This window comes from Sprattus sprattus (genome assembly GCF_963457725.1).
Source record: "Sprattus sprattus genome assembly, chromosome: 1".
NCBI lineage: Eukaryota > Metazoa > Chordata > Actinopteri > Clupeiformes > Clupeidae > Sprattus > Sprattus sprattus.
In genome coordinates this window covers 14454648-14475777 of record NC_137920.1, presented here as the reverse complement: position 1 = coordinate 14475777, position 21130 = coordinate 14454648, and the positions used below count along the sequence as shown (strand labels likewise).

General features: G+C 39.8%; 1 protein-coding gene across 1 annotated transcript in view; it reads left to right on the top strand.

Moving 5' to 3' along the window:
* LOC308367706 (uncharacterized protein) overlaps positions 1 to 21130 on the top strand; it is a gene marked incomplete at both ends in the record, with an annotated part of 40330 nt that overhangs the window by 9602 nt on the left and 9598 nt on the right. The window contains 1 exon segment of the mRNA XM_080841697.1: positions 28 to 729. Coding sequence (XP_080697823.1) covers positions 28 to 729 — 702 coding nt within the window.

The following is a 21130-nucleotide window of genomic DNA, read 5'->3' as shown; positions in this document are numbered from 1 at the left end:
TCATAATTCTAGCAATCTATATTACAGGCAAATCACCTCCACTGTCAGAGTTCAGAGTTGTGCTGCTGGGATACAGAAATGCTGGGAAGAGTTCATCAGGAAACACCATCCTGGGCAGAGAGGAGTTTGACCAGAAGAGAAGAACAGCTCAGTGTGTGAAGAGACAGGGAGAAGTAGCAGGCAGACAGGTCACTGTAGTCGAGGCTCCAGGATGGTGGATTAATTTCAACCTCAAAGACACTCCTGAGCTCACTAAACAGGAGATTGGGCTCAGTTTATCTCTGTGTCCTCCAGGACCACATGCTGTCCTCCTGGTCATACGTGTGGGCGAAGCCATTACAGAGGACAAGCGAGGCATATTGCAGAAACACCTGGAGTTTCTCAGTGAGAGTGTGTGGAGTCACACCATGGTGCTGTTCACTCGTGGAGACTGGCTGGGAGACACAACCATTGAGCAGCACATTGAGAGTGAAGGGGCCCTGCAGTCTCTCATAGATACATGTGGGAACAGATATCATGTCCTCAACAATCTGAACAACACTGATGATCAGGTTACACAGCTGCTTGAGAAGATAGAAGAGATGTTTGCAGGAAACAGCTACCTTCACTTTGAGATGGACAGAAAGAGACTGGAGGAAATGGAGGAGAGCAGGAAACAACAGAGACATAGAGCAGACGACAGAGAGATGTTTGTCTACAGGCAGAAAAAAACTCTTGCATATTCAGTGGGTGAGTTTATTTATATTAAAACAATATATAGTTTTAATCTCTTCCTTATCTTTTATTGCTTTATTGTATCATTACATTGAGAAAACGCTCGATAAGGCATTCTACATAATTAATGACAAGCTGTTGTGTGTAGTGAGAGTTTGAGTGTCAGGGGCAGAGCAATTGCCCAATGACTGCCCCTTGTTAGGTTGTGATTAATCATCAAATAAAGAGAGATACCTCAAAGGTTCTACAGAATATTTATAGTTTTATATATATTATACGTTTATATAGTTTATGGTTCAAATTTATATTAACCATTGATTCAACAAGATCTACATGACCACAATTTCACCTCCTGCACTCATAGGTTACATGAACTTCTAAACAAAATGGAGGAACATATCGTACCGCACTTAAAACACTTGCTTTCATTTCATTTTGGTTTGCTGGATTTATATACATATGATTTTTTTTTTTTAGTTCTCTCCGGGCCATGAGGTGCACAAGGCTGCAACTTTCTTTATCCATTCTGCTCGATCCTTCGCCAGAACTTAAACCTCATTCCAGCTTCTCCATCCTTCAGGTCCTCTTTCCTTCCCCACTGTCTGTTTCTGTGTTGTTTTTGGATGACCTACAGTGCGTTCCCCCTCTGGTTGCCATCCCATTGCCACCATACAATCATTATTTCGCTCTTTCCGGAGTGTATAGCCGATCCAATTCCAGCTCCCTTCTGAATTCATTCATTCATTGTTGACCCTCGTAATCTTTTCAATTTCCTCATTGCATATTTTCCGCGGCCATCTTTTTCTGAGGATCCTTCTGAGGCTGTGATTTGGAAGCTCCCCATTTAGTTTTGCATTGCCTTTGTTACTTTCCATGCTTCACAACCATAGAGCAGCACTGGGAATACAAGTGTCTTAAATAGTTTGATCTTGGTGTTGGTGGTGAAATGTGGGATTTACGACAATCTTCGACCCTGTGTATTGCCGTAGAAGCCCACATTGGTGTGAACCCCCCCCCCCCCCCCAGGCCTAGCTTTTGTTATGTTAATTGAATTGACCTGGATTGAAAACAACTCCCCCCCCCAGCCAGGGGAGGCACCCCTTCACTGCTTCACTGATTTAAAAAACCTGAAAGTCACAGGTTCGATCCCCACTAGTGGCAACATGGCCCAAGTTACTTAACGACTGTTAACGTCTCTTAATGACTTATATCAGAGTAAGCCTGACTCTGTATAATTACATGCCATAAACGAATCTCAAGAGCATTAAGGTGAAATAATTATATATAAGTTAGGAACATTACACATAGCCTAAGTTAAAACGTTTAAACACATACCACCATAAACATGTGAGATAATTGGACAAGAGATATTAAAAGACAGCTCACTCACTGCTTCGTCAAATAAGACAGATCAACTATATATCTGGAAACCACTTACAGATTAGCTAAATTTGCGTCTGGATGGAAAGGTGTTATCTTTCCCCATCCCACCCATGCTAAGCCATTTCTATCATAAACTGCGATCTACCGTGGAAAACAGAAGGCAGGCGATTTCGACGTCTCATCTTTGTTCCTTGAATGTCGATATGTAATAGTATGGTGTTATTGAAACTTACTACGTGTAAAAAAGACTAGAAATTGAACGTTTATTATTCAAGTCTAAAGTTCGGGCGCCTTTAAATGAACATAGGCTAATTAAAACTTCACATAAGTCCACTAAACAATTCCGAATTCCCACGCTCCAGTAACAGAAGAGAAATAAACCAGAGGAGGGAGGAATGATAAACCAGTTAATAGCTCGCACCGACGAGCAAAATGCTTACCAGCAACGTGACTAAGCGGTTAGACACACAGTACCATTAACCTGAAGAGCGCAGGTTGGAAGCTCGCGAAGCTCGCGTAAGATTTCAAAATCTACCTGAACAGACACAGGTTAAATATTCACGAGTGGCAAACATGTCCCCAGTTGCGAAATGACTTTCTCAATATCAGAGTAAGCCCGACTCTGAATAATTACATGCCAAAAGTGAATCTCAAGAACATTACAGAGAGGAAGCTCCGGAATATGAGTGGAACAGCTTCGAAAGTGACATTGCAACCCTCAAACTCTGAAAATGAAAGGCAAAGCAAGAATCGTGATAACCCCGAAATAAAAACCCTAAAGACAGAACTCTGAAAACGGAAGGCAAATCAATAAAGGTCATAACCCCGGAGCAAAACACTAAAGACAGAATATTAATTACATTATTATCGAGTACATTTTAATTTCGTTTTTATGGGGCAATAGCTGTAAATGGGAGGGGATACGTTTTGTCAGTTGAAAGCTGACCAATAGACAGAATCTCATTCCGTCTCATCACAAGACGTTTTCATTCAATTCCTTGTCGTTTTCAACCAATGGCTGCAGCAGGGTGTGTGTGGCAAGACTGCTGACAGTCAATATGCTAATAAGAGCCTTTCACACCTCTGTAAGCGAGAGGTGAGAAGTTAACACATCGCCCCCTCTCCCCTCTTGGTCTGTATGCGGGAAATTCCGTGAATTTGAGGCAGACGAAAATTTCGGGGGAATGTCCGATATCAACCAGGAATGCTTATCATTCGCGGCAGTATCACAGCGTTTACGGGCCCGATAATCTTGCTTTTCGTGCAGTGATGTCCCATGTTCTTTGCTCTCCATATCTTCATCAGGTTGTAGAATGCTCCTCTTGCCTTGTTCAGTCTATTCTTGATGTCCTCTGTGCCTCCTCTGTCATTCCTGACTGTGGCTCCTAGACAATAACATTATTTTACAACTTGTGAAAAAATACTTTGTGGAACTGTTTGCCCGCTTTTCGCGAAACCGGGAGTGAGAGAGAGAGACTTCATTCATTCTCCCACGCACGCATACACATATACACACATACACAGTGTCTCTTCCCTCTGATCGTGATACACTAAAATCATTGAAATTATTGAAAGAGTTGTTTGGTGTTTGTGGTGCTTGTTTGCTACATGGTGTGAGGGTATGTTCGTGTAAAGTGTTTTTCCCATCATGATGAGCTTTAGTATGAGTGCTACCGATCCACCCGACAAGGAATAATTAATTTAAAAGACCTTCTCGAGTCAAATATTGCATACACCACCGTCGAACATTGAATGTCATCACTTTTTGTAATGTCAGCGATGCGGAGAACAAAGTACTCATAATTATATGACATTGATAGAGTTGATAAATCCGAAATAACTTTCATTCGCAGCCTGAGACGTGATTTTTAGTTTGCACATGAATAGCCTACTAACCAACGTTTTCTTTGATCCCAGGAAATTTGAGCACATAACCCATCTCCATTACGGAGATATTGGCTTAAGTTGTTTTACCTACTTTACCTTACATCATTGCAAACGTTTAGTTTTGCAAAAGTGTCTAATTTTTGTGCAGTAGTGAATGGTGGATGGTGGATGTGGATGGTAAGGTGGATGCATGATAAGAAGAGAGAAATAAACACTATTTATTTGCATTGCTTCAATTTATTGAATTTCTTATTAATATATATTCACATTCAGTCATTTAGCAGATGGCTTTCTTCAAAGCGATTTACAAGGAGATGTAAAACCACAATTATTACGGAGGCGAAGGGGGGCGAACCAGCGATTTATTGCATGCAATCCATGAGCTCTAACCACTACACCAAAGACACATATTCCACACCGGAAAAAATATCACGGACTAGTCAGCCTATACACAGTTTCTTATATTGGTGTCACTGTGGCGGCAGTGTTGAATTTTGACATGATTATGGTCTTGAATTCTTCATAACGCGTTCATGGTCATATCCTGCCTTAGCGGAGACAAAAATTATTCTTTTTCTTTGAGTTTAGACTATTAAAAATCATGGTTTTGGTGATCGACCTTTCCTGCCTTTTGAAGCAGGACGTGCACGCGCGATTTAGCTGACGAGATAACTTAACTAGACAATTTTTTATTTTAGCGCACAACGCCAGACCGGCTTGGGCTGTTCTCATTTAGCGAGCTATTTAATCTCCAGTCGCGAGCTAAATTAATTTTCTTAGCTGCAGTTGTACGCCGAACAGGGCCCTGGTTTATAGGTGTGGTACCCACTTTTGTCATCATCCATTTGCCATTGGCATTTCACCAACGTCCATAAACGGTTAAACAATCATACTCACACTTTCTGGTGCTCTCCCTTCCCCATACTGGTCCCAACCAGTGTTGGGCAAGTTACTGAAAATTAGTACTTAGTTACAGTTAGTAGTTACTTCTTTTAAAGGTAATTTAATTACTTCACCCATTACTGTATATCAAAAGTAATTAGTTACTAGGGAAAGTAACTTTTAAGTTACTTTTATGTCTGCGTTTAATGAAATGAATATGAACAGTATTGAACAGTCAAACACGATAAACATATTTTTTTTACCTATTTATTTTAAACAACAGGGCAACATGCCTTTAAATCAAGCAGTAGTACAAAAGTCCCTTTTAACACTTAACTTAATACAAAATAACTGTCACAGTCATTTAACAGTTTTTTGTTTTGTTTACTTCATTAGGCCCAATTAAGTTAACCCTTTAGGCGCCGGGTTTTTTTTTTTTTAAATACTTGATTTTGACATCTAAATTTCAAAAGGCTATGGCTTCTAAATGGTTAGAGATAGAGACAAAGTGTAAATGGGAAACATATTGGGAATGACCTGAAGTTTATGTAGGTAGTACATTTTTCTATCTAATTTGCATATTATGATGTCATATGGTGGCGGCCATATTGGAATTTGGTAATTCTCAGGAAATAAATTATATTGTTGATATTGTTGAACTTTTTTCATCATATCCACGCCTCCATCCATCTATTATGTTATCCACATATCAAAAGGACAAGCAGTGAATTGAAAGCCAACAGTTGCAAATTATGACCACTATTATACCACAAAAGTCATATAAACAGTAGGCGTTTTTTAGCAGCAGAGGCCTTATCTCTGCCCATCTATCCAGATTACAATTTGTAGTTGTTTAGGGTGTGGAACCTCTCATTGCAAGGCAAAGCACACAGACAGTAAGCACAATATTGAGAATCATCCTAAGTGTATATGGGGAATAATGTACTAATCTAATTTGCATACCAGATAGCAGCGGCCAACTTTCAAGATGGATATTTTGAATGGATGTTGAAATTGTTTAAACAGATTTTTCCCTGTCCCTTTGAGATGCTAAACACATAACAAATGGACAGGAAAACAGTATAAAGAAAACTAAGAATTGGGCAGAGAGTTGGAATGATTTGTGTTTTGTGAACATCGGTGCGTTGCACGGCCGCCCCATTGCCACGCAGTGAAGCACCACCATGGCGCACGGTAGAAAGAATTGACATTCACACTGGTCCCAGCGCTACCCCCTACTCTCACTCCTACATGTCCACCAGCACCCCTCCAAATACTACCACTTCGGGTAGCCTTTCCACTAACTATTTTGGGCAAAGTATTTTGTCCTCGCTTTGCCCAGCACCGCCATTGCCATGCAAAATCGCACCATGCCTAGCGAGTTCGCTAGTTGACCGATTGTCATCTTCAAAAGAAAGATTTTCCCCCTCAGAATCTGAATCAGCGAACAGGATACTCATCACATCACTACATGTCAACTTTTTACCTGACATTTTTATTTATTTTGTCTCTGTAACTCTGTAAAACCAGTAATACCGCTTCAGCAATCAAGATTTGTGGGGCATTATCTCCTTTTTTTCTCCTACAACGTGGATGGGTTTTTCGCGAAAATTTGACATTACAGTGTGACGTATTCCGAGCCCATGTATAAGTTTGGGATGTCTGCCAACTAGTGGAGGGGAGTATAAATTTGACACTCTGCTCGACTCTACAGGCAGTTAAATCCATTAACGCAGCTCGTCGCAATTTTGCGACTTTGGCGCTTAAAGGGGTGTTGCTCAGCATTTTATAGCCAATTCCCTGGCGCAAATACGTCCGCTACAAAGGCCGAATCTCGATTCTTCTCCTTGCCCCTTTTGCTTAGTCTTGTCCTAGTCTTAACCCTAGCACTTGCAAGTGTAAGGGCCAAGGGCTGAGATCTTTCCCCTATGAAATGAGACAAGAAAAAAGTTGTGTAGATAGCTTTATTCATGTAAAATATTCCTCGCTTCAAGCAGCCATGTTTTTTTGAAAATTCCCGAGCTGGTTTCGCGGTGTGCTCTGGGATAGCCCTTGGAGTTAAGGTAGCTCTCCGATCATCTCAAAAACGAGGGCCATACACCCCTTAACCTTACCCCTTAATCTTGATCAATTTGGGTATTGAGACACCACTAGCTCTCACATGAACGCGCAATTTCAAGGGTAAGGGGTAAGGTAAGGGGTAAGGGGAAGTATTGAGATTGGGCCTAACTCTTATCATATTATCATGTAGGTTAGTGCATGTAAACTAGCAGATACTAATTTAAAAGAAATTCCTGCTTTCAAATAATGTATCATGAAAGTTTGGATTAAATGGTCATTTATTATCACATTAGCATTTCATTATCACGGCAAACAATTACGCTGCACTGAACTGCAAGTAAAGTATAAAAAAGTTAAAATAACAAAACCTGTAATTATTTCTTGTGAACGAATATCATTCACGTCTTACTAAACCTAGTCACGCAAAAGTGAACAAGGTTAATAATTCCTTTCTGTTTCCTCTTCTGAGCATTTGAAGGTTACGTGAAAAATTATCCAAAGACCTTTATCCGAAGACCAAGTCAAAATGAACGAAACATTTTGGTTTTCTCTAGCTTCCCATGCTGAGCCTATACAGATCACGTGAAAAATTATTCAAAGACTTGCATCTGGCAGATGAACTAATCGTTCACCTCCCGACCGTGTCTTTGGATCAACGTTTCGTTCATCTGCCGGATATGGGTCTTTGGATCTATGATTCGTTCTTCTGCCTGATACAGGTCTTTGAATCAATGTTTCGTTCTTTTGCCGGATACGGGTCTTTGGATCTATGGTTCGTTCTTCTGCCGGATACGGGTCTTTGGATCAATGATTCGTTCTTTTGCCAACCGTGTCTTTGGATCTATGATTCGTTCTTCTGCCAACCGTGTCTCTGGATCTATGATTCGTTCATCGGCCGGATACGGGTCTTTGGATCCTTTTCCACGTGACCTGCATAGGCTCAGTACTGGTAGAGGAAACAGAAATGATTCGTTCTTTTTCAGACTGGGTCTTCGGATACGGGTCTTTGGATAATTTTTCACGTGACCTGCATTCAATGAATCATTTCTGTTTCCTTGGCTTAGCCTATGCAACAGTCCCGATGCTCGGTCATGAGAAAAAGAACAAATCTTTTTTTGAGAGGACTCGTTGCTCTCGAGTCCTTGTAAGGATTCGTTCAAAATGAACGTTCAATGAATCATTTCTGTTTCCTTGGCTTAGCCTATGCAACAGTCCCGATGCTCGGTCATGAGAAAAAGAACAAATCTTTTTTTGAGAGGACTCGTTGCTCTCGAGTCCTTGTAAGGATTCGTTCAAAATGATTCATTGAATGCAGGTCACGAACGACACATCACTAGTGGCGCGTCTTTCGCCGTTGCACCGACAACCAAGATGAGGACACGAACACCCTTGGTAATTCATTCCACGCGTTTTCTGGTTAAACAATAAATGTTGGAAATGGTGTCCAAGCCGTCTTTCCATATGTATGCTCGATTGTATACAAGTGCAATGAATGTGTGTTAGCAGCCGTGGAGAATGGGAGAAATAATTACGGTTGTATATCCATGTGTGCGTGCGTGATTGTATGCAAGTGCAATGTTAGTGTGTGTTAGCGGTCCTGGACAATGGGAGAAACAGTTACAGCCTGTACAGCCTTTTGCGTGTGTGTGTGTGTTTGTGCATGCGTGCGTGATTGTATTGCAGGTGCAATGTGTGTGTATGTGTGTGTAAGCGGTCGTGGATCTGGGTAGCAGAGTGTCTTTCATGTGCGGTCGCATTGGTCCTGCACAAGGTCCTGCGACGTCAGATCAGAAGAAACTAAAGTAGGCCTATCTTGTCTTCTTGTCTGCAAGTGTTCATTTTCCACAAAAGATAGTAACGGGGGTAACAAACTCATTTACATTTCATTAACTGTAACTGCGTTACTTGATTTAAAAAAAATACTTAGTTACATGCTCGTTACCGTTAAAAGTAGTGGAATTACAGTAATGCGTTACTTGGGCATTACAACGCACCACTAGGGAAGGAAGCAGGGCATTTTGTTACAGGGTTGGTTTACAGTGAAGGACATATCTCCTGCTGTGAGGTAGAGTTGTTTCTCTAGGTAATATTGTTACGCTACATTCTGACACTTAATTTTGTTTTGTTTAAAGTATTTAGTTTTGTTATAATGTTTGCCATTGGCAATTAGGGTTGGGTACCGAGAACCAGTTCCAATATGGCACCAGTTCCTATACAATGTCACGCAGATTTTGGTGCTTCCTTTCGGTGCCTCAGCCGATTGAAATAAATAACAGCAACAATCATGCAGCTAAATCAACCAAACTTACGTAAAATGATGTAGAAAACTAGCGATAGCTAACTAGCAGTAACGTTAGTGGCATAAGTATGAACTGTATGAATTATTTTGTATTTGTTGCTGGGCAGAGTTCATGGGGCACATTTAAATTGCCCCAGCTCCCAATGTAAACTTTGTCCTGTGTCGTTCACGCTCATTGGTGTTTTTATAGCAAAAGTCCTATGACAGTGAAGAGCAGGCAGCATTTCACAGAACAAGCACAAACAGAACTTGCCATCAACCTTTTAACAGAGAAAATACCGAAAGTTAAGCGGTCAAAAGTGTGGCTGTATTTTGCACAAAAAGATTAAAACATTGTGACGTGCAGCAAATGCAATACAACAATTGCGTGTAAAAAGGGGAGAGAAGGCAAAAGTCAATGGCAGTTCAGCAACCGCAGATTGAATAATAGACGGAGATGACAGCAAAATGTAACATAATCTCTTAAAGAGGCAGTACACATTTCTTGTACTCAGTGTGCTCAAGTAATATAACAAGATTAACTATAAACAAGATAAAAAAATAGGTATAAGCAAATCAGAAAAAACATGTTGCAAAACATGTTTGAAGCTCTAGTGTGTACTTATTTATATATATTTAAGTATACTATGAACTGTTGTTTACAGTTAATATAATGTTCATAGTTTGAAGTTAAAAAGTTTTGAAGTTTTGAAGCTGTAGTTTGAAGCCAAGTATAGTATACTTTATGTTATTGCTACTGTATGTTATGGGGTGTGAGTGAGAATGTGTTTGGCCTGTCCACCTGTCCTTTACATGTAAAATGAGTGGTGGGAGTGAGTATAATAATAATAATCATAATAATAATAATATTTCATTTTATTTTTAACGCACTTTTCATTCCAAAGAATCTCAGAGTGCCTACATATTAGAAATTAACTATAATAATACAATAAAATTAAAAACAAATTAAAATATTAACATAAGCATAACAGAAAAGATTTAACACAAGGCCAGAAATGCCTTCCTGAATAAAAAAGTTTTAAGTCCAGCTTTAAAGGAGTCCAGCGTCTGCGTTGCCCTTAGGTGGTCAGGGAGGCTGTTCCATAAATGTGGTGCTGCCGAGCAAAAGGCCCGGTCGCCCATGGTGCAGAGCTTGGTTTTTGGGGACGCGGAGGAGCAAGCTGTTTGAAGACCTGAGGGTGCAGGTGGAGGTTTGGGGAGTAATTAATTCTTGCAGGTAGGAAGGTGCATGTCCATTAATGCATGTATGGGTGATTATAAAGACTTTGTAGTCCATCCGGAAAGAGACAGGGAGCCAGTGTAGTGAGTGTAATATTGGTGTTATGTGCTCATATTTTCGGACCTTTATCAGAATCCTGGCAGCGCTGTTTTGGATGTATTGCAGCTTCTGGATGTTCTTGCCAGTGATCCCATAGAAAAGTGAACTACAATAGTCCAGTCTTGAGGAGATAAAGGCGTGGACAAGCTTCTCTGCATCTGATAGGGTTAAACAGGGGCGGAGTTTGGAGATGTTTCTTAGATGATAAAAAGAGGTTTTGCACAGGTGTTTTATATGATCATTAAAGTTCAGGTGAGAGTCAAACCTAACTCCGAGATTAGTGACTGTGGAGGAGAGGGGGATTATCTGGCTGTCAAAGGTGAGATGGGTCAAGGAGGATGACTGAACCTGGTGTGGAGTGCCAACAAGAAGGGCTTCAGTTTTGCTACTATTAAGCTGGAGAAAGTTGTTGCTCATCCATGCCTTTATCTCCCCAAGACAGGCGTTGAGAGATGACATGGCTGCAGTGGGGCTTGGGGCAGTTTTGGTATAAAGCTGTGTGTCATCAGCATAACAGTGGAAAGACATCCCATGTCTGCTGATGACGCGTCCAAGGGGGAGTATGTACATAATGAAGAGGATGGGGCCGAGGACCAACCCTTGCGGAACACCACAGGAGACAGGGAGCTGTCTGGACTTGCAACTTCCCAGTGAGACATATTCAGTTCTGCCAGAAAGGTAGGACTGAAACCACTTGAGTGCAGAGTCTGATAGTCCAATGGTGGTGTGGAGGCGCTCTAGCAGGATAGTTTGGTCCACTGTGTCAAATGCAACAGTCAGGTCCAGGAGGATGAGGAGTAAGGGTGATCCTGCATTGGCTGTCATCAGCAGGTCATTTCTGGGCAGGGCGGCGTGCTGGAGGATGGACGAAAAAACACAGAGAATAGGGAAAAGGGATAGAGAAAATGACAAGTGAAAGAGAAAGCGCTTGAGAGCTAGAGAGAGAGCATGTGTGTGAGAGAGAGAGAGAATGTGTGTGTGTGTGGGGTGTGTGTGTTTGGTTCCCAATTAAAGTCATCACACAAGCCTCAAGCTTGGCTAAGATTTACCCGCATGTCCATCATGCAAAATGTTGGATAGCAGTCAGATTAAAATTAACCCTAATAAATTCACTGTTACAACGTGGAATGTAAATGGGGTTAAAGACAGAGTAAAGCAACAAAAAGTCTTTCAACACCTCAAGAAATTGTCTTCAGATGTAGTATAGCTGCATCTCAAAGCCGGTGAGATTAAACTCCTGAAAAAACAATGGGTGGGAGAGTCATTCCAATCAACCTATACATCTCAAAGTAGAGGAGTAGGTGTTTTAATAAGTAAACTCTTACCATTCCATCTCAGAACACTCTGACCCTGAGGGTAGATTTTTGATAGTCTTGTGTGAAATCCATGGAGATAAATATACACTATTAAATATCTAATCTCCCCCGTCAGCTCACATGAAGTATCTTAGATATATTCAAACAATAATCAATAGCATATCAATAGAAAGAATTATTTTTGCCGGAGATTTAAATCAAGTCTTTAATGAACATGATAGTTCTAACTTGAAGTGGAAACCTAATGTTCCCAAGGAACTTCTTGAATTCCTTGCATTAAATGACCTTACTGATGTGTGGCAACAAATGCATTTAAGATATAAAGATTATACACATAATCTTTTAAAGTATATATTAGGGGGATTATTATCTCCTTTTCGTCTAGAAAGAACACAGAATTAAATAAAAAAGTTAAACAATTAGAGACCAATATCAGTCGAGCAGAACACCAGCATAAGAAATCTTGTCTAAAGTACGATATGGAACACTTGCAAAGCTTGAAGCTAGAATATGACCAGCTGCTGCTAGAAAAAGCTAATAATGTTAGGTATAACATGAACAAATTAAGCTATACATCATCAAATAAGACCGGGAAGCAGTTGTCCGCATTTGTTAAAAAGATGTCTAAAAGAGAGACTTTTATTCTAAAGGATCCAGTGAACAATTCTGTGGTTAGGGATAACAAACGTATTAACCAAAATTTTGCTTCTTTCTATGCAAAACTATATTCTACAGAAATTAAAGGTCAAACAGAAGAACAAAAGAATTTCTTAAAATCAGTAAACAGTAAAAAGCTATCGGAGCAAAACAAAGCTCTTCTGGCCAAAAATATTTCCCTGTTGGAAATCAAAAAGGCAATTGACAGCTTCCCAAAAGGCAAGGCTCCAGGGATGGATGGGCTACCAACAGAGTTTTATTTAACATTCTGGCCCCAAATAAATCTTCTCTTCATGGAAGTCATAAAATGCCTTACTACAAATGAAACCCTGCCAACCTCAATGTACAATACCATTATCAATGTTATTCCTAAGCCAGGTAAGAGTGCACTAAACCTTCTGATTTCAGACCAATAAGTCTGATTAATGCTGATAATAAAATAATTACAAAAGTTATAAATAATAGAATTACTGAAATACTTCCATCAATCATTCATTTGAATCAAACCGGGTTTATTAAAGATAGACAGTTAAAAACTAATGTTAGAACTTGTATATCTCTAACACAATTTGCTAAAAAAGAAAAAGTAGACTGATGGCGGTAGATGCAGAAAAAGTGTTTGATCGCTTAGAGTGGAGCTACTTGTATGAGGTTTTAGACGCATATGACTTCCCAAAGGAAATAATACAATTGATTAAAACGGTCTACAAGTCTCCTAAGGCATACGTCTACTCTAATGGTATTCTTTCAGATGCAATTCAGATAGCTAGAGGTACAAGGCAGGGATGTCCCCTATCCCCATCACTATATGCCTTGGCTGTAGAGCCGCTGGCTCAGAAAATACGCCAATCAGACAAGATAAGTGGAATTAACATTGGAGTAGAATGCTACAAACTTGGGGCCGTATTCACAAAGAATCTTAGGGCTAAAAGTAGCTCATAAGTGGCGAATTTAGGAGAAACTCCTAAAAATAATGGGCGTGTCAGTCTTAAATGTAGGACTCCTAATTTTGTTTACTTAGAGCAATTCACAAAATATTTTATCCCTAAAAGTAGCACCTAAGTCTAGGACAGCTTAAAACTCCTCATGAGGACTCCTAAATCACTAAGACCTATTCACAAAAAATCGTAAGATGGCTGCAGCCGACTTGGAATTGATAAAAGACATTGCTTAACACTTCCAACACTAAGGCCTTTTTTTACTCTGTTAAGTGTTCTGCCATGCCTGATATTTTTGTATATTTCACCCAACTAAAAACCATGAGGCCAAAGTGGCATGATTATATTCTAGAACACCTCAGCAAAAAATGAATGAAAGTAAAAGGAATGTAGTAAAACAAGTTTTTTTATTAAAATGAAATCTAAAGACACTAAAATGAAATCTAGTTTTAGAGGTGCCCAGACTTTGTACAAAAACACATTGTTAATATTTTGGAAGTTTTCTTTTTTACTCTGAACCTTGTAAACATAGGTGTTTGCTCCACATAGGTGAGTTTAGCATTCAGAAAGTGTGTGTGGTTTCTATACTAATTAGAAGTATTATAGAAAGTGACACTTTTCTTCACTTCGACCACTATGCATATTGATGAGAGAGGTGTGAACATTCTGGGACACCTTGGTCAAATGACAATGGCCATGACGTAATAGCCCTGGAATGTCTTTGTGCCCCACTACCCCCTACAGGTTTTCTTGACACATCAGGAACCAATGGTGATCACTGAATTACCATGCCCTTATCATATGAATAGTTGTCATTTGCTAATGGGAGGGTCAAAACCTCACTCAGAGGCTGAAATGTGCAAGGGATTAGTTATATCCTCCTTACAAAGTGATTATTTATACTTTAGTTTCAAACTGTATATATTTAAAAAGTAAAGGGTTCAAGGTTGCTGTGGGTGTTAGTTTTATGTTTGTAGAACAAAAACTCGCTGAGATTTTAAATTCTATTAATACAAATACCACAAAGTGCCCCACGGGGCTTCGTGCTGGAAGGGTTAAACCGTGAAGGTATTAATAGTGTCGTAGAATTAGCTCAGGATGCAATGACGCCTTTAAACAACGATGTGTCCCGAAGTAAAATGTTTGGAAACATAAAGATAGCCTATTTGGCTTTGCTGAAAACGCAAATGACGACACTGGAAATCATCAGTCAGCCGTTTAATTCATCAAACTATCAACGCACTGTAGACCCCACATCATCCAACAGTTTATCCAGTTGCTTTTGGACAATCGCCAAATTACACAATATCAAAGTAAATTCCATGGCGATCGCAGGAATGTCCAGTGACAGGACACACATTACAATAATTCGTCCACCGTGGCCTGGATGTACCGATGACTCGTGCATTTCAACGGAGAGCGGTCGCAGGTTTTTGAGAATTTACCAGCTGGATGCCGCTGGGGTGACAGTGGCTATTGGTCCTGGGACCAGTAGGCTTTCGCCTAGGCTACGGTTCACGCTCGTTTCGCTTTGATCAATTAAGATTGGAGGGCTTGAAGGGCCGTATGTGCTGATATTTGAAGTGGTCAAGGGCTGGAAATATAATAGTCTAACAGTTTGCTGGGTGCTTTAATTATTACTGCCTTGATTACATGCAATTGCCATATTATATATTGATCGCTTTCTATGTATCTTATCGTGCAAAGTGTCATTCCCGTTGGATGCACAAACTTGTCATCATGCGTGTGCATTCTGCTAACTGCACTGTCCATAACTATTTAATATGACTTAATTTGAAGCCTAGGTTATTCTCTTATTTTCAGTTGATATAGTGGGATTGTTAGAGGGACGTCACAAATTAGTTTTTAATGAGAGAGCCTGTCAACAACCAATCACCGTCCTCACCCCTTCTAAACTCGTGCATGAGAATCGTCGTCATCCATAGCAACGGAGTTTTTATCTTAAGCTTAGGAGTTGGTATTATCCTTAGTATGAGTAGGTCTCAGAGCCGTTGTGAATCACTTTTAAGAAATTACTCCTACGTAAAAGGTTTTAGCGCGAGTTAGGAGCACTCCTAGTGGTAAGATAAAAGGCTTTGTGAATACGGCCCTTGGTTTGTATGCTGATGATTTGATGTTGTATCTGACTTATATAGAATAATCTATTCCATATCTGATGAAAATAATTGAGCAGTATTCAAAAATATCCGGCTACAAAATGAATATAGAAAAAAACAGAACTATTATCAAAAACAGGGTTTTTACCCAAAACTGATAACTTATTAAAATACAATTTTAAATGGCAAAAGGAAACAATTAAATACTTAGGGTGTCATATCAGTTTAGATAAAACCAAACTATATAAAGACAATTTCTCTCCATTAATAAAGGATCTTAAGGCTAGTCTAGATAAATGGACAGACTTACCAATTCATTTAATAGGCAGAATCAATTTGCTTAAAATGATATGGCTCCCAAAATTTCTGTTTAGTTTTCAGACATTACCAATGACCCCACCTAAAAAGTTTTTTCAAACTATAAATACACTTTTCAGCGCTTTTATCTGGTCACATAAGGCGAATAGACTGAGTAGAAAACTACTTAAAAACAATAGAAAAAGGTGAGGGCTAAATTTCCCAAACCTGGAGCTATATTTTCATTCTGCTCAGGCCTATTACATTAATAAAATTATAAACAGATCAGAGGAAGATACTTGGATAAACATAGAGGATCAGCAGCTTAAAGGGAAAAACCTGTTTTTAGCCTTATTTACAAAGGTGAAGATTAAGAATGTTAGTTGTGTCACAAATAGCACATTAAGAGCATGGTCGAGAATAAAACAAATTTTGGATATTAAAATCATGGATCCATCACCATCCAAAAGCAGTAGCTAAAGTGGAGATCATGGAGTGACAATGGAATAAAAAATATTCGGGATATTATTTCAGATACAAACATAAAGCCTTTTAATCAACTGGTAACAGAATTCAACTTAACTAACAAGGAACTCTTTAGATACCTTCAACTGAAGAGCTGGATAACAGGGGCCGTATTCACAAAGCCTTTTATCTTACCACTAGGAGTGCTCCTAACTCGCGCTAAAACCTTTTACGTAGGAGTAATTTCTTAAAAGTGATTCACAACGGCTCTGAGACCTACTCATACTAAGGATAATACCAACTCCTAAGCTTAAGATAAAAACTCCGTTGCTATGGATGACGTCGCTTCTCATGCACGAGTTTAGAAGGGGGGAGGACGGTGATTGGTTGTTGACAGGCTCTCTCATTAAAAACTCATTCGTGACGTCTCTCTAACAATCCCACTATATCGACTGAAAATAAGAGAATAACCTAGGCTTCAAATTAAGTCATATTAAATAGTCATGGACAGTGCAGTTAGCAGAATGCACACGCATGATGACAAGTTTGTGCATCCAACGGGAATGACACTTTGCACGTTAAGAGAAATATAAAGCGATCAATATAAAATATGGCAATTGCATGTAATCAAGGCAGTAATAATTAAAGCACCCAGCAAACTGTAAGTCTATTATATTTCCAGCCCTTGACCACTTCAAATATCAGCACATGCGGCCCTTTAAGCCCTCCAATCTTAATTGATCAAAGCGAAACGAACGTGAAACGTATAGTCCCAGGACCAATAGCCACTGTCACCCCAGCGGCATCCAGCTGGTAAGTTCTCAAAAACCTGCTGCAGACCGCTCTGCGTTGAAATGCACAAGTCATCGGTACATCCAACTGTTGGATGATGTGGGGTCTACAGTGCGTTGATAGTTTGATGAATTAAACGGCTGAATGATGATCCCCAGTGTCGTCATTTGCGTTTTCCGCGAAGCCAAATAGCCTATCTTTATGTTTCCAAACATTTCACTTCGGGACACATCGTTGTTTAAAGGCGTCATTGCATCCCGCGCTAATTCTACGACAATATTAATACCTTCACGGTTTAAGCAATGTCTTTTATCAATTCCAAGTCGGCTGCAGCCATCTTACGATTTTTTGTGAATAGGTCTTAGTGACTTAGGAGTCCTCATGAGGAGTTTTAAGCTGTCCTAGACTTAGGTGCTACTTTTAGGGATAAAATATTTTGTGAATTGCTCTTAGTGAAAAAAATTAGGAGTCCTACATTTAAGACTGACACGCCCATTATTTTTAGGAGTTTCTCCTAAATTCGCCACTTATGAGCTACTTTTAGCCCTAAGATTCTTTGTGAATACGGCCCCTGATCATTTTGAGCTGTTACCCAGCTCCTCGGAACCCCCAGCTATCCAGATGAAAACAAGAAATTAATAGGAAAAGTGTATAAACATCTTGTTGAGGCTCAGGGGCCGTATTCACAAAGCATTTTATCTTACCACTAGGAGTGCTCCTAACTCGCGCTAAAACCTTTTACGTAGGAGTAATTTCTTAAAAGTGATTCACAACGGCTCTGAGACCTACTCATACTAAGGATAAAACCAACTCCTAAGCTTAAGATAAAAACTCCGTTGCTATGGATGACGTCGATCCTCATGCACGAGTTTAGAAGTGGTGCGCGCACGGTGATTGGTTGCTGACAGGCGCTCTCATTCAAAACTCAGTCCTAACATCCCCCTAACGATCCCACTAAATCAACAGAAAATAAGAGAATAACCTAGGCTTCAAATAAAGTCATATTAAATAGTTATGGACAGTGCACTTAGCAGAATGCACACGCATGATGACAAGTTTGTGCATCCAATGAGAATGACGCTTTGCACGTTAAGAGAAAGAGAAATTGCCTAAAAAAACACGGAAATTGCATGAAATCAAAGAAGTAATAATTAAAGCACCCTGCAAACTATGCGTGAGGCATGGGAGGACATATGTGTTAACATAAATGCTTCATTCCCTGCCGTGTGTCGCTCTGTCGATGACTGCGAGAAGCGGTGGTATGCGCTCCAGTCACAATGTAGGATGGATATTGCGGAGTGAACTTTAAAAGAGCCGTCGCGGCTACAGGTATTGTGTCACCAAAATAGGCCTCATGCGTATACTTGCATGTTGTAGTTCAACTGTGCTCCCGGTTGTGGATTGAGGAAGGGTGTCAAAAGCCATGTCTTGCATGGATAACCACTGTCACCCAACAAGTGGCATTCAGCAGGTACATGGTGCCGCTCAAAAAGGCGCAGACCGCTCTCCATTAAAATGCGCGAATCGTGAGTAGATCCAGGCCACTTCGCAACAATATCCATGATTGTGAAAAATCCAAAAATCTTAATGTTATCAAACATTTAATTTCCGGACTGATTGGGTTGTTTCGGATAGTTGGAGACGTGATTGCATCCCACACTAATTCTAGTAAAATGTTGATGCCTTCACGGTTTAAACATATCTTCTCAACAATTCAGAGTCGTTCATTGTCTCCAACACCTTACGTCTGGCCTCAGCCATTTTAAGACTTTTTGTGAATAGGTCTTAGTGACTTAGGAGTCCTCACGAGGAGTTTTAAGCTGTCCTAGACTTAGGTGCTACTTTTAGGGATAAAATATTTTGTGAATTGCTCTTAGTAAAAAAAAATAGGAGTCCTAAATTTAAGACTGACACGCCTATTATTTTTAGGAGTTTCTCCTAAATTCGCCACTTATGAGCTACTTTTAGCCCTAAGATTCTTTGTGAATACGGCCCCAGGAAAGTAATTATTCATTACAAAAAATATATGAGGGTTGGAACAAAGATCTTAACATAACTAACTCTGACAGTATATGGAAGGAATGTCTCAGCAAAACCAATACGATAACCACCAATGAAAATCTGCGGCTCATACAATACAAGCTCACGACTAGAATATATTACACAAGATCAAAAATAAATATATTTGATCCCTCTTTCTCTCCTGTTTGTGGCAAATGTGGTATAAACAATGAAACAATCATACATGCCTTCTGGGAAAGTGAAAAGGTCCGCAAGAGATGGTTCGAGATTCAAAAATGGATGACCACTACTTGTAGCATCAAACTTGAATTTACAGCTACGAGATGCATAATCCAAAATACAGACACACTTAAATATCCCATTGGATGGATGGTCATATTTGCCTCTTTGGTGTATAAAAAAATAATTCTGAAGGATTGGAAGGGTTCCGAGGCCCCATCATTACAGCAATGGAAGGGTCTAATGAAATACTATTTAAGTATTGAAAAATCAATGTCCGAAGACCGGAACAAATGGAATCAATTCAATAAGGTGTGGCAGGATTTATATGAAGCCTTGTAAAGCCAAGAAATAGGGAATGGGTGTGGTGGCTGAGAGATGGGAACCAATTGTGTGTGTGTGTGTGTGTGTGTGTGTGTGTGTGTGTGTGTGTGTGTGTGTGTGTGTGTGTGTGTGTGTGTGGGACGGGTGGGAGGGTGTCAGGGGGCGGTTGAGTGTCTGTTTTGCACGTATGAATGTGTGAATATGAGTCTTGTTAAAATCATAAGGAGGTGTATAAACTGTATAACATTACAAAGTATGCTGACACCTGTGTTGCCTTTTGTATGCAATAATAAAAATAATTATATAAAAAAATATATATATTCAAAAAAATTGCCTTGGCAATAAAAAAGCTTTTCTTTTATGTGGTCAATCATCGTTTTGTGCGTTTAAAAAATAAGTATGGGTTCAGGCACCGTATCGTTTTAAAAGTATCGGTTTAGCACGGGTATCGGAAAAAACCCAAACGATACCCATCCCTTTTGGCAATGCCTGCTTACCTGTATAGTTAATTAATATGTCCATCTTTTGAAACGCTGACAACTTTCCGGCAATTATTTTTCCACTTCCATCACAAAGCCCACATCCCAGCTTGTGGGCTGGTTGCGGCAGTCACTCACAAATCTTAATACCGCCGCTTGCCTGCTCATCCTCATCGCTTTGCACTTTGCTGTGTTTAATTTCAGTATGACTCCTACTGCATTCTCAACCAGTCTGTTGGTCTTTTCTTGGAGGTGATCATGTTTAGATGGAAGGAGTACAATGTACAACTGCATAATCTAAATCTTCAAGCATGGTATTGAAGTTCCGTCTGATGCCATTTTGGTGTCCATCTGTTGTTCTTTACATGACCCAGTCAAGTAGGAATATGAAGACTGACATGCTGCATCCTTGCTTGACTCCTGTGGTGATCTTGAAACATCTTTATGGTTCTATTTCCTCTAGTATGGTGCATCCAAAGTCATCGTACATGAGCTGGACCATTTTTGTCAATTTATCTGGAATGTCGTATGATTTCAAGTTCTTCCATAAGCGTTCTCGGTGAATGGAGTGAAATACTTTTTTGAAGTCGACGAAGTGTGTGTATAGGGGAGTTTCCATTCATTCACCATCCACCATTCTCTGCTGATTTTTGTGCATTTAAGTTGACCTCTTCCAGCCATTTCCTCCTGTCCTGTCTTACTCTACGCTTCAATCTGTCCTTCAATGTGTATTCTACTCATAGCCGTCTCCACTCCACTCCACAAACGTGTTTCTAAATATTAAAATTAATGTGTATGGTGACACGTTACATGAGTATGTTTGCATTTATATTAGTTTTCAGCCACTCCCACTTCGTTCCAATTACCGTGTCGACGTGTCTTCTGAAAATGTATTCTTACAGACTCCGGAAGACCACCGTCAGAAAAGATATTTGCCTGATTCATGAACGCCTGAAATTT